At 41.9% G+C, this 14,321-nt stretch overlaps 1 protein-coding gene across 2 annotated transcripts in view; it reads right to left on the bottom strand.

Annotated features, from left to right (window-relative positions):
- Window positions 1-14,321, bottom strand: part of NKAIN4 (sodium/potassium transporting ATPase interacting 4) — a 115,231-nt gene that overhangs the window by 21,168 nt on the left and 79,742 nt on the right. For both annotated transcript variants that reach the window (XM_036751127.1, XM_036751128.1), the window contains exon 4: window positions 9,715-9,912. In XM_036751127.1, the coding sequence (XP_036607022.1) occupies window positions 9,715-9,912 (198 nt within the window). The remainder of the gene's footprint in view (window positions 1-9,714; window positions 9,913-14,321) is intronic.

Genomic DNA, 14,321 nt, shown 5'->3' with positions numbered 1-14,321 from the left:
TGTATTACCACTTGAACAAGCTTTAAGCCACTAAACAAAGCACATCCTCATTCTCTTCCACCGTGCAAATCACACCTAATAAAGAGAGTGATGCACAAGGCCTACTCTCAAGAGCAGAGATGTGTTTCCACCTTTCCTGAATGCGTGAAGCTTTGGTCTGACTCGAAAGACAGAGTCTAGACAAGAGGGATGCTGAGCTATCTAGAAAGATCCCAAAGGTAGTAGAATTCTCTATCCAAGGAAGGACAGTACATGTTCATAACTGGGTTTCTTCTCCCGGGCAACATATTTTTGTTGCTGTTGTTGTTCAGTTTCAGTTGTGTCTGATCCTTATTGAGGTAAACAGGGTTAAGTGACTTGCCCAGACAGCTATTAAGTGTCTGAGATTGAATTTGAACTCAGAGAGATGAGTCTTCCTGACCCCAGGCTCCACACTCTATTCACGGTGCTACTTAGCTGCCCTAGTCAACATACTATATGCCACCAAAACATTGATGTGCTTTCTTAGGAACTTTTTGAGCTATCTTTCTGAGTGAAGGCAGCTGACAGTCGAGCTCAAGGCTCCCCTCACTGAAGAGAGTCCAGTTCCCATAGCATTTCTGGGAAAAGACACTGCATGCCTATGTTTCTCCACAAGAGACTGAGAAAAAATGACCATATGGCTTCAAGGAACCCTAGAGAAAGGAAAAGAGAGGATGGTTTGCAGATAGACCTGGGCAAATGCAAGATGATACCAATCTTTATTGCTTGGAAAATCCAAATTATGATACAGAAAGGGGAAAATATTCTGTTTCCTCATCTGTAAGATGTAGGAACTAAACTAGCCACATGTTTAGGGTACTTTCCAGCTCTAAAATTATGAACCTATGAATATAAGATAGTGCTGAAGTCCTGTGGCCTCAGAACCAAGAAAAATACCAGACTAACTTTGTGACTTTGGACAGATCACAGCCCCTGTGTGTCTCATTCTCTACATCTGAAAAATGCTTCCTACCAACCCCTGCAAGGTAAGGATAAATATATACAGCTGCTGGGAACTCTGAGAGAGCTACTCTAGGCCCAAAGCAAGATGATGCTGATGATGTCATCTGTCTTTGAGGTGTTTTAAGGTAGGAGTACTGCCTTGCAGTGGGGCCATCTCCAGTTGTCCTGATCTATATCTTGCCACTGAACCCAGATGGCTCTGGAGGAGAAAGTGAGGCTGGTGTCCTTGCACAGCCCTACCTCACTTAAATCCAATTCATTTGCAAGTCACCTTCCTGATGTCTTGGTCCTCTTTGAGAAGAAAACAACTACCTAGTACCTGTTTGTCCAGGTCATCTTACTAGCACCCTTCATTAAGAGTATTTTATTCTTAAATCCTGTCTCACTTTGTGATCAGAGCATTCCTGTGAACTTCGCATTCCTCCCAATCTACCTCATTTCCATGCAGACTGGTTTGCTTGTCACTGTCACACCCATCATACCCTGGGTCTGGTCTGTCAGGATTTCAGACAGGCGGAGGAGGTGTATGTGTTTGTGGGGGAGCTCCTTTTGTATTATTGATCCAGTCGCTCTACAAATGACAGGGACAGGAAGGAAAGCTGATAGGGAAAGGACTATAACCCAGTTCCCTCTGTAAATGGGGACTCTATGAAAACTTCATTAAGGGAATACACTGGAGAGTTCATTTTGTTCATGGTGCTTCTCTTTATACAAAGACAATCACCTTCGATCACCTTTCCTTTATCTGTGTGTGGCTAAACTGGGTAAGCTGAGTTGGCTTCCCTGTGCCTTCCAGTGTTTTGTTACCACAACCAGAGGCAAAGAAGTTGAGCAGTGGGAGCACAAAGAGAGCTGTTGCTGCCAACAGCCCTAGCAGGAACCCTCTCCCTTTCCCAACCTGACTGCTGGAAGCATACACTTCACAGAAAGCCCAGGCTTCTGGGCTGGGGTTCCTAAACTGGCCCTTATATTACAGCTTTAGAGTTTAGCATTTTGACAGAAGGAAAAACAGTCCAGCTCTGAAGAATCTGATTCCCAGGGCTTCCTCTGTGTATCTTTATTCCTGGGAGACTTTTGTGCCCCAGGCTCTTTAATCAACGTCCTGAAAGAAGTCTTGGGCACAAGGTACACCAAATGGCTGAGCCATGGTAACAGCTCTGTCTCAGGGTCAGCAACAGCCAAATTCTTGACAACATCTTCTCAATCTGTCTCTAATCTCTCTGGCAACGCTATGTCAGAGGCTGTGAGAACTTGGCACCTTCTTCCTCTGAACCTTCCCCACCCTCATGGGGTCTCCTTAGGGAGCATTTGCCAATCAACTGCCCTGCTTCTCATGTTGTCATAATGGAATGCTAAAATGCACAGTTAAACCAACTCAGGATCACAGAGTTTGCTGCCCACAGACAATGGAAAGGTGAGTATCTTTAAAACGGACACTTCATAAGCAGGACACAGTCAAGGAAGCAAATGCTTGTCAAGAAAATAACCGGTCCAACTGTATGACACAATTATCTCATCCAATGTTTTGGTCTATTTCAATGAAATTCAATTCAGCAAGCATACATTAAACACATACACCGTGCTGGGCACTGAAGCTACGAAGACAAAACCAATAAGTCCCTGACCTTATCAACAATAATAATAATATACGCTATTTATATAGTGCCTTAAGATCTTTGTAAAGGGCTTTACTGATCATCTTTTATCCTCACAACAACCCTGAAAAGTAGGTATGATTATTATTCCCACTTTACAGATGAGGAAACTGAGACCCACAGAGGTTAAGTAACTTGCCCAGGATCACACAGCTAGTAAGTGTCTGTGGCTGGATTTGAACTCAGGTCTTCCTGGCTCCAGCACTTTATCCACTGCCCTCTCAAGGAACTTCTGTTCTGTGGAGATACAGCATGTACATAGAAGAGATGCCACAAAATAGAGAATACAAATATGAAGTGGGAGCGACAGTATGGTGTAGCGTAGAGTGATGGCCTTGGAGTCAGAAACTCCTGAAGTTAAGTCCCATCTCTGACACATACTGGTTATGCATTTTTTTTTTTTGGATGGGGGAAGGCAGGGCAATTGGGGTTAAGTGACTTGCCCAAGGTCACACAGCTAGTAAGTGTGTCAAGTGTCTGAGGCCGGATTTAACATACTAGTTATGTGACCCAAGCAAATTCCTTAACTTCTCAGTGCCCAGATGACTCATCCTAAGACTCTAAATTTCAGAGAAGTTACCTACTTGCCCCAATAGAAGAAGTGTCTTCTCATTAACTCCCTCCACCAGTGGTTTTCAAAAGTGTGGTCCAAAGGCCCTTTTAAGGGGTCCGAGAGGTCAAAACTATTTTCATAATAATAATAATGTTATTTGCCTATTAAAATGTTCCTCCATTTTCCAATGATATATGCGTGAAGCCAGATTTTCTTCATGTACGTCCACCAACAGATTAAATGCAGAAGCAGATATGAAAATCCAGCTGTCTTCTACAAAACCAGACATTCAAGAGATTTGCAAAAGCATGTAAAACAACACCACTCTTCTCACTAATTTCTTTTTGTTTTGGAAAATAAAGTTATTTTTCATTAAAAAGGTTATTTATATTAACATGTAATGGGCTTATTGTTATGTTAAGTGAATTAATAATTAGAAAATTTATCAGTTTAGATTTCTAATATGGTAAATATATATAAATGAGTCTGATGCCAGACAACGATGAAGTCATCTCACTAAAATCACAGGAAAAACAGAGATGTGGGCCAGTCTCGCACCTCATGTGTAGTTGAGGTCCTAGTGGGAGGAACATTAACAGGGGAAGGGCAGGGCAGGGAAGGGAACCAGGATAGGCCTTTGGTAGGTAGTGGCATTTGAGTAGAGACTTAAAGGGAACCAGGAGTTCCAAGAAGAAGAGATGAGAAAAAAAAATGAACATTTGGGGCACAAGCCAGCCTATGCAATAAAGCAGGATCAAGAAATGGAATGTCACGTACAGGCAACAGGAAGTAGGCCAGTTTGACTGTAATGTGAAACAGAGAATGTGAGGGGCAGTCATGTGTAATCAGCCTGGAAAGATAGGTTGTAATCAGATTGTGAAAGGCTTTAAAAGACAAAGGAATCCGTATTTTATCCTAAAAGCAATTGGAGCTTGAAGCTTCGTAAGCAGGGCAGAGACGCAGTCAGGCTTGTATTTTAGGACCATCAATTTGGCAGCTTTGTGGGGGATGGATGAAAAAAGGGAAAGGCTTAGAGGTAGAAGACCCATTAGGTGGCTCTTACAAAACTCCAAGCAAGAAAGCGGTCATTGTGGCCTGAATTGGGGTGGTTGTGGTGTGAGCAGAGAGGAGATATAAGCAGGAGGTTTTGAGGAGGTCAGAACAATAAAACTTGGGAACTGATTGGATATGAAGAGGGCAAAGCAAGAGTAAAGAATCATGGATGTCTCTTAGGGTGCCAGCAGGGGTAACTGGAGGAATGGCGGTGCCCTTGAAAGAAATAGGGAAATTAGGAGAAGGGGTGATTTGGGGAGTTGTGGGTAGGAAAATGAGGGGTTTTTTTGAACATATTGAGTTTGAGACGCCTATAAGCCTATAGCATATCCAGATTCATGGGTAGGGATAATAGCTTATCTTTCCTGTTTACTCTGGACGTGCCTATGACTTGCCTATGATTTTATTGAGACAGTTGTTCCCTAGCACCTTGGGCCAGAAGCCCCAGGGCAGAAGAGGTTAGGAGTTGTTAAAGACCTTCCTCTCTAGAAAATATTTCTGCTGGCACACAACCAAAAGTGATTTGGGTTGTTGATTCCAAAACAGATTAGGATTTGCATAAGATCTGGCATATTAACTACACACTCATTTGAAGACAAAATATATACTACTACTGAACAAGGCAGGAGACTGATGAGATCAAGGTTGGCCACACACACTATGGGGTGCCCAGCCAGCAGTTTGTCAAGGCTGGTTCAACCTAGTGTGGCACAGCAGACATAGGGAAGAAAACTGAAATGATGGAAGAGGCCTTGGTCAAAGTCAGTCTGTTCTCACAGTATATAACTGACATATAAAATCATAGCACATGTTCTTAGGGATCCAACATTTCTGACATGATCTAGAGTCAGACAGCAACTGGATCATGGATCTCAGGTAAACCTTTGCTACCTTAGTATGTACCATATTTCAAGAAATCAATGTGAACAAGGCATCACAGAGTTCTAGCTTAATATAATAAGAGCTGAGGTTTATATACCTTATGATTTACAAAGCACTTTACATCTTTGTTTTGTTTTTTTTTTGAGGCAATTGGGGTTAACAAGGCTAGCAAGTGACTGAGGCTGGATTTGAACTCAGGTCCTCCCGACTACAGGGCTGATGCTCTCTCCGCTGTGCCACCTAGGTGCCCCTACATCTCTCATCCGAGCTTCACAGGCACCACAGACAAGATTATGAGCCAGCACTGTATAGTGAAAAGAGTGCTAGATTTAAAGTCAAAAGACCTGGATTCAGTCCTAGTTGTTACTTACTACCTGTTTGACTTTGAGCTTATCACTTAACCTTTTTGCACCTCATGTCCTCATCTGTAAAATGAGGGGCCTGGATTAAATGGCCTCATAGCTCTAACTCTGTGATCCCAGATCCTGATTCTAAAGATGTAGATTGTTCAGTTGGTTCCCAGTTGTGTCTGACTCTTCATGACCCCATTTGGAGTTTTCTTGGCGAGGATACAGGAGTGGTTCACCATTTTCTTCTCCAGCCCATTTTACAGATGAAGAAACTGAGGCAGACAGGGTCAAGTGATTTGGCCAGGGTCACCCAGCTAGTGAATGTCTGAGGCCAGATTTGAACTCAGGAAGATGGGTCTTCCTGACTCCAGGCTGGGCACTCTATCCACTGTGCCACCTCACTGCCCAAAGATGTAGATTTGAAGTTTCAGAGAGGTTAAGTGACTTGTCCATTGTCATAGGGATAGTAAAATTCAGCAAAATTAGAACTGAGGTTTTTACAGACTCAGAACCAACCACTCTTTGCATGTTGCTGTGGGACTGGTAATCAGGAGATCTGGAATCTAGCCCAAGCTCTCTGACTGATTTTATGAGGCAATGTCACTTCCTCTGTGTGAGCCTTGGTTTCCCTATCTGCAAAACAATCCCCTTTGGACTACATGATAGCTAAGGTAACTCTCAGCTCTCATATCAATCAACAAGCATCTATTAAAGTGCCTACTATGTGCCCAGCATGGTGGGGAAACAAACACAAAGAGTAAAACAATCCCTGCCCTGAAGATGCTTGACTTCTAGCATCCTGTCCTGGCATTCAGTACCATTTAAGTAAGAAAACCCCTGGCACCTCACCCCAGTACACTGAGGATTAAATTCCTCTGCCTGCTGCTTGGTGTCACAATTTAGTGCCCCCCCCCCATTTACAAATCTGGTGTCAGCCCCAAACACAGGCGCCTAGTGGCGCTCAATAAGATGTACTGAATGGGTGAAAGAATGAATGAATATAGTGGGACTTGACGACAGCTGAAGCAAGATTCCCTTCCCGCCCCCCTCCCCTTCTAGGGCGCAGCCATGAAAAGGCAGAGAAATAAAGCAAAGACTGCTCAGTGGGTGTAAGGCAGCCTGACTGCCCCCAGGGAAAGAGGGAGGGGGGGGAAGGGGAGGCTGGAGACAATGGGAGCTTTTTATCGCAGGTGATTTTACATGCAGATGACAAAGAATTAATTAACAGGGAACATTTGGGAGGCCTGATCACTCCCAGACCCCCAACACAAAGAAAAGAGAAATGAGAAACTAACGGCAGAGATGGCAACCTCATCAATGTAATGAGCAGGCTGTTGCTTCAATGTCTTTTGCATCACCAGGAATGGAAACTGCCTGATTGCCTTGCAAGACTCAGGAAGATGGTGGCTGAGGAAGTTCATGGAGAGGCATCCAACTCTCGCCTTATTCTTTTCCTTATCTCCACTATCTTCCCTTCCATTTGACTTGGAGTCACACTATGAGCTAGCCCACACCCAGGAAACCTGCTCTCAAATAGGGTCCTCAAAAGCGCCCTCCTGAGGAAGGGCCTACATGTAAACTGAGCTCTCCCTCCCACCCACCCTCAAATACTGAAGAAGCAATGCTTGCTGGCCATGGTGGAAGACAGTTCTAGGCTGAGAGGTAGATGACTTAGAGTTACCATTTTACAGAGTAATCTTGAGTGTATCTCTTCACCTTAGGTCTCAGTTTCCCTGTTTAGATTTCAAAAATCTGCTCTACACCCTACCTTCTTAGATGACTCATTGCCAGGATAAACCAGAAGTCTAAGTGGCATTTAAGGTCGTTACAGAATGATATCAATTGTCCTTTTGTCATTATTCATTTAGGGATACACCAGGTTTCCCTACACAATTCTCTGCTCATCTCTAAAAAATATTTTCAGCCTGTCATCCCTGCCCTGCCCAAATTATCACTTGTTGGCTGAAATGTGAAAGCTAGAATGTCCTACCTCCCAACTCTCCCATTTTATAGATGAGGAAAAAGAGGCCAAGATTTCTTATTGGTTTAATTTACATTGCCATTTCATCTTTCTTGGAAGTGTAACTAGGATTCCTCTGATGGAGGCCAGGCTTAGGCAGAGACAGGTGCCCCTGCAGAGAGGGGCCCAGTGCTATTAACGCAACACCTGCTTTCCATAAATAAAGCTGGTCACTGTTATATTTAGACTCCCTGCTCCCAGGAACCCCGGGCTGCCTGCCAGCCTAAACGCATGGTCGAAATAACACCCTAGGCTTAGCTGGCCTGGACTGGGCTAGGATGCCCTGACCCAACCTCCCTTCATTTCCACCAGCCTAAGGCCCCTGGAACACATACTGGCTGGTGTCTCTCTGAACTCTCTCTTTCCTATACAAACCAGCAAGCATCAGCAACCATAGCTGCTCCTAAGTGGCTAGGTAGGGTGGTATTAAATTGGGGGGGGGGGGTGGCAGGAAGGGAATGTTGAGAAAAGAACAAGGCCATACATTCCATAATGAGAAAAAAGCATCAAGAGGGAATCCTAGAATGTTAGTTAGAAGGGACCTTGGATTTTGCTCATTATTTTTTCTTTTCTCATTTTTCCCTTTGAAAAAAATATTCTTGGCTCTCCGGGAGTGGGATGGATACACAGGGAGATTAAGGTGATGTAAAAAATAAAAGATAAAAATAAAAAAAATGTATTTTAAAAGTTAAAGAGGAAGAAAATGACATGTCCAAGGTCACACAATGAATTCGTAGGGATGGGGAAGAGAAAGGGGTGGTAGAGATGAAAGGGTTGTTTTGTTAAATTCCTTGTACTCTAGAGAAGTACTGAGCATTCCAATGCTGGACCAGGCTGCCCTTCATACTCATTGATCACCTCTGAGAAATACTGCTATCTCCACCATAACTCTCAGGGTTAGGCAGATTGGTGAAAATCCAGTCCTCTATAACTTCTTTTCTGTAAGATACCAGCTTCAAGTCTATCAAACCCTTCCACTTAATTTCAAACAACAAAGAGCATAAATGAATGCTAAACCAAAATAAGCCATCTAACCTTCTAGCAAAGTATCTGTGACATGTACCATGGACTTTAAACTCCTTGAGGGCAGAGAGCACCTTGTTCTCTATAATGACCTGGAAAGTGCTAAATACTATGAGACTTTTTCATGGTGGTGAGGGATTAGGAAGAAAAAGGATTAAAACTTCAAAAGAAAAGTAAAGTTCAAGCTTTTACTTTACATTTATAAAACTTTAGTGGTCTGAAAAGATCATAAGAATCCAATTTGAAATAAATTCACGGTAAGATACTCTTATCTCCTCAGAGTCAGCTGCAGTGGTCCTGAGTAGGCCAGGAATGGTGCAAAATGCTCCAAGCATTCCCACCAGTCTACAAAAAGACCAACAAGGCCAGTTTATACCTAAACCAGCAGGCATATTACCCACTGCTCCTGCAAGAGGTCTAACCATGAAAATTTCTCTATTCTCAAGCCACAGACTCAGGTTCCTCTGGGATCACCTCCATCACTTAGGAAGGTATGGTAGGGAAGTAACTGCAGGCCTGAGTGAATTAAGAAGTTTTAATCTGAAGAAGTAGAGAAATGGGTAGGACCTGATGGTTGGCAGTAAGTATTTGAATGACTAGTATATGAAGAAGGAATCCCACTTGTTCTAATGCTGGGGAAAGAATTAGGAGCAATGAGTAAAATTATAGGGAAGGTAGACGTCAGATGGATATAAGGAAAATCTTCCTAAAAATGAAAGCTGTCCAAAAGTACAACCTGAAAATGTAGGATCTGAAAAGGTAAAGTTTCCCCTCCCCACCACTGGAAGTCTCTAAGCCAAGGCTGAATGATCACTATTGGGAATGTTGTAGAAGAGATTCCTATTTAGTCAGACAATTAACATTTACTTTGCACCTACTATGTGCCAGGTGCTGTGCTAAGCACATGGAATACAAAGAGAAGCAAAAGAGGTCACTGCCCTCGAGAAGCTCACAGTCTAGTGGGAGAGACAATATAAAAACAACTATGTACAAACAAGACATTTATAAGAAAATTTGGAGATAATCAAAAAAGGGAAGGCATTAGTATTAAGGAGATTGGGAAAGGCTTACAGGTTAGACACGATGACCTCTAAGGATAACTTCAATTGCAAGATTCTATAAAGTTACCCTCAGCAACAGGTATCTGCTGGGTTTCAGAAAACCGGTTTTGGACTCAAATGTTTCTCTACTTACCGCCAGCAGGATCTGGAAGGAGCTGTGCATGACCTCAATGTACCGATACTCCAGAGTACAGCCAATCACAGAGACATAGGACTGGCTGTCCAAGCCTGCGATCCCAGCCGCTGGGGCTTCCTTCCGGACACAGCCTGGTCCGTTCTCACTCCACCATGATTGGTGCTGGGAAATATTAAAGGTAAGAAGCTCACTGTCCTAAAAAAAAAGAGGGAGAAGAGAGAGGAAGGAAAAATTGTGGTATAAACAGAATCTGGCTTACTCTTGTCCACTGGGGACCATATATGTATTAAACATTGACAGTATATTAAGGGCTGCACTAAATACCAAATTGACTTTTTCCCATCCTGTGCACAAACTTAGACCCTACATTCTCAGGGGCTCACTTGGGACCCATTCTTTTCACATATTCAGGACACAGGTCACACACATTAAAAGCAAGGTCTACTATCATGTACTCAACAATGTTCAAAGTGTCATAATAAAAAGCATACCAAAACTTAAATTAGTCTTCCTCTTCCAATTCCTCACATTGCTCACAGATGAGGCTTTCTAAAGTACGCCTCTTATCACATCTCCATTTACATCTCCCCCTTCCCTCAAAACTTGCAGTAGCTTCCCATTAACTATCCAATAAAATCCAAATATTTTAGTCTGGCATTCAGGGCTTTCTATAGGCTTGGCCCCAACCTGTCTATTATTCCCGCTCATTCTGGTGCTGCTGCTTAGAAAATCTTTTTCACCCTCCTATGACTCATCTGCATATTCAGATTTGTTATCTCTGAGCCTCACATTAACCTTGGTGACTATTACCTTTAGAGTCAAATGACTCTGAAGCACTGACCTCCACGATTATCAATATCTGCTCAGTGAAGAGTCCTTAAGAGATCTAGGCCTTTGTTACCATTGAAAGCATTTTTCTTCATCATCCTCTTTTCTCAGCTCAACAGTCTCAACCAAGTGGTTGTGGGTATATGTGTGTGTATAATATATAATATATTCATTTATCAATATATTTATTAATAGTATGGTTATTAATGAATATGAGACACACATATGTATATGTGTATGTGTATGTGTGTATATACACAAAGGATTAGGACGATTTTCCTCAGGTAACTAATGGAAATCCTTCTTAGCAGTATAAGTACATTCCTTTTACTCAGAGAAATGGATAAAATGAACTGATAATCTTCCTATTAAATGTGTTCCTTCCCCTAGCTTACTAATTCCTATTAATAAAATCATCTTTCCAGGTACATAGACTTAATGCCATTTTTGACTCCTCCCCTTCACTAGTCTTTGGTATCCTTTTGTTTCTATTGGGATTGTAGTTGTTCAGTCCTGTCTGATTCTCTGTGACCCCAGCTGGAGTTTTCTTGGCAAGGATACTGGAGTAGTTTGCCATTTCCTTCTCTAACTCATTTTGCAGATGAGGAAACTGAGGCAAACAGGATTAAGTGACTTGCCCAGGATCACACAGCTAGTAAGTGTCAGAGGCTGGATTTGAACTCAAGAAGATGAGCCTCATCTAGCTAATCACACTCCTACCCCTTACTTTCCTCTAGCCCTCCCCCCTTTTTGTTTCTGCCATCCCAGTATTTCCTGCATCTAGTCCCTCCTCTCCACTCCCACTCCAGGCCTTCCTCTTTCTTGCCTACAATAGCAGAGCAGTGGAAAGACTGGATTTGAAACCAAAGGATGTAGGTTTGGGTTGTGACTCTATCACTCCCTGAATAACGTTGGCCCAGTCATTTCATCTGTATAGTAAGGGAGGTGGTTTATTGCCTATCCCAAAGCTGAAATTTCAATCTATTGACCTAATCATTCAACAAATATTTATTTCTTTGTTCCAAAGGTAACAACCCTCTACAAAAACATACATTAAAATACACAATAAGAATAAAATCAATCAACAGATATTTACTTGCTCTTCCTACATGACCAGTCCTGTTCAAAGAGCTGTGAGGAGAAATGATTTCTGCCCTTAAGGAGCTGACAGTTTTCTGGGGCTGTCTCACACAAAGAAACAATACCAGTGATGACACAGGGAAAATGCAGTCAATAAATATTATGGAAAATAAGGGCCATAGGACTACTGAGGAAGAAAGAATGGTCAGAACAGGCTTTATGAAGGACATAAGACTTTGGCTGGATCTGGAAAGATTATTTCCCCCAAATATTTCCAACTTTGAAATGAAAAACTTGAGTCAGTCCCAGAGGTTGGAAGAGAGAATTACAGCAAAGGGGAGACTTGAAGTTAATGTCATGCAATTCAACTCAATTTGGCAAGAATTAGTTAATTACTACCAGGTGCTAGAATTATGAAGACAAAAAAAACAGTTGTTATCCTCAAAGAACTTATATTTTACTCAGGGGTGAGAAACAACATATATGTAAATAAGTAAATAGAAAACATATGGAAAGTATTATTTCTTTCATTTAATTCTAATAATATAATTAAAACTAAAATTCAATTTAAATTAACTAATTTAAATATTAATTTAGCATGGGGTACAGTGGGGCCACTAGGAAGGGCCTCCTGTAAGAGCTGTACTTGGGCTAAGCCTTGAAGGGAACTAGGGATTCCAAGAGGCAGAGATGAAAAGAAAGAACACTCCAGGCACAGAAGAAAGTTTGCACAGGTCAGAGATTGAATATCACATACAGAGAACAGCATGTTTGGGGATGTGAATAGCCCAGTTTGGCTGTGATGAAAGTGCTGTGAAATCAAGTATGGGAAGATAGGTTGGAACCAGATTGTGAAGGTCTTGACAAGCTAAACAGAGAAGTTTGTATTTTATTTGGGAAACAATATGAAACTACCAAAACTTAAGTAAGAGATATCATAGTCCGACTTACAATTTAGGAATATAAATTCAGCAGGTGTGTGGATTGAAAGAGGGAGAGACGGAATGCAAGGAGCCTGGTTAAGGATGCTATTTGCAACAAAACAGATGAGAGGTGATAAGGATCTAAAATAAGGTGGTGGCTATCTGAGTGAAGAGAAGGGGTCAGATGCAGAATATGTGGTCAAGAAGGAATCTACAAGATTTGGTAATTGACAAGGTAGAGCTACAGAGGGGTCATGTGCCATGGACTTGGATAGCTTCCAATGCCAGGTCGGAAGAAATGGTTAAGATACTGTGTTCCAGAGAAGGGAAGAGCCCACCTCAACCATAGCTAGTGGGACATGAAGGCTAGATCTTGACCAAAAGGTTGAGGCTAGAGGACGAGGTAGAGTCAAACCTGAGATGATCATATCTTTGGGAACATTAACAACAATAACAATGATGCCATTTCTGAAGGTCTTTAAAGTCTTAAGTTCTTTCCAAAGCATGTTCATCATGATAATCTTCTGATTCCAGTAGTTGAAACATCATTATCCTCATTTAACAGGTGAGTTAAGTAAAGTAAATTGACTTACTCACACAACTAATAAGAGGCCGGAGTTAGGATTTAAACAGAAGTGTCTCCAGATTCCAAATCCTTCTAATATAGCTTACTATAAACTCAACAACTGGATGCTTCTGTAATTAACTTTGTTTTCTCCCCACTTTCTTCTTTAATTCCAAGTAAAACTTTCATACCCAGACTATAGCTCAAGATTAAATCAAAGGAAGAGGTATTTGCTCATACCAGTACCATGAAAGTTTTAGGGGGCACTGAGTGCCCACAGGAGCCAAGTGGCAATTGGAGCCAGCAGAAAAGTAAGAAATTCTGTGGAAAGAGGTTTGGGTGTTGAAATGTGCTTCCAGGGGTATTTCATCACAGGTTGAATGCCAAGTCCTAATACATCAACTAAGACTGAAAGAAAATTTCTTCTAAATAGTTCATCTGATTCCATAAAAGTATAAGGAAAAAAACACTATTCACTGAATCACAGAAACATAGAATTTCAGAGTTGGAAGGCACCTCAGTGGTTACACAGTCCAACTCCTATCCCAAAAAAAGAATCTCACAAGAACATAGCCAACAGGTGGCCATCTTACCTATGCTTGAAGACTTCCTATGGTTTGAGGGGTGGTGGGACCTCACCACCTCTTGAGGCATCCAGGTGACAAAGTAGGTAAGAACACTTGGACTTGGAGTCAGGAAAATCTGAGTTTAAATCCTGCCTCAGACACTAGCTTTGTAAGCTTGAGCAAATCGCTTAACCTCTCTTTACCTTAATTTCTCTTCTGTAAAATGGGTATAACTCTGAAGGAGAGGGTGAGACTGAGACTTTGTTCAGCTCTGGCTCACTTAATTCCAATCCACTCACAAGTCAAGACATCACCCTCATGATGTCATCGGTCCTCTTAGAGAATGAAGAATGAACAGCAACAAAGGATTGTTGGGGATCAAATGAGATAACATATGCACAATGTTTTGCAAACCTTGAATCACTACGTGAACGTTATTTATTATATTTAAATCAAGTCTCTTTGCCTTTTTGTAATTTCCACCCATCATTTTTAGTTCTGCCTTCTGGGACAAAAAGAACAAGGCTAATCTCTCCAGAACAATGTTATTCTTAATTATTCTCTTCCTGGGGCTAAACATCGTCAGTTCTTTTAACCAATCCTCACATGGCAGGAACTCAAGGCTTTTTACCATGGTGATTG

Source organism: Trichosurus vulpecula, chromosome 3 (genome assembly GCF_011100635.1).
Source record: "Trichosurus vulpecula isolate mTriVul1 chromosome 3, mTriVul1.pri, whole genome shotgun sequence".
In the NCBI taxonomy this organism is placed as follows: domain Eukaryota; kingdom Metazoa; phylum Chordata; class Mammalia; order Diprotodontia; family Phalangeridae; genus Trichosurus; species Trichosurus vulpecula.
This window is presented reverse-complemented; position numbering and strand designations above follow the sequence as displayed.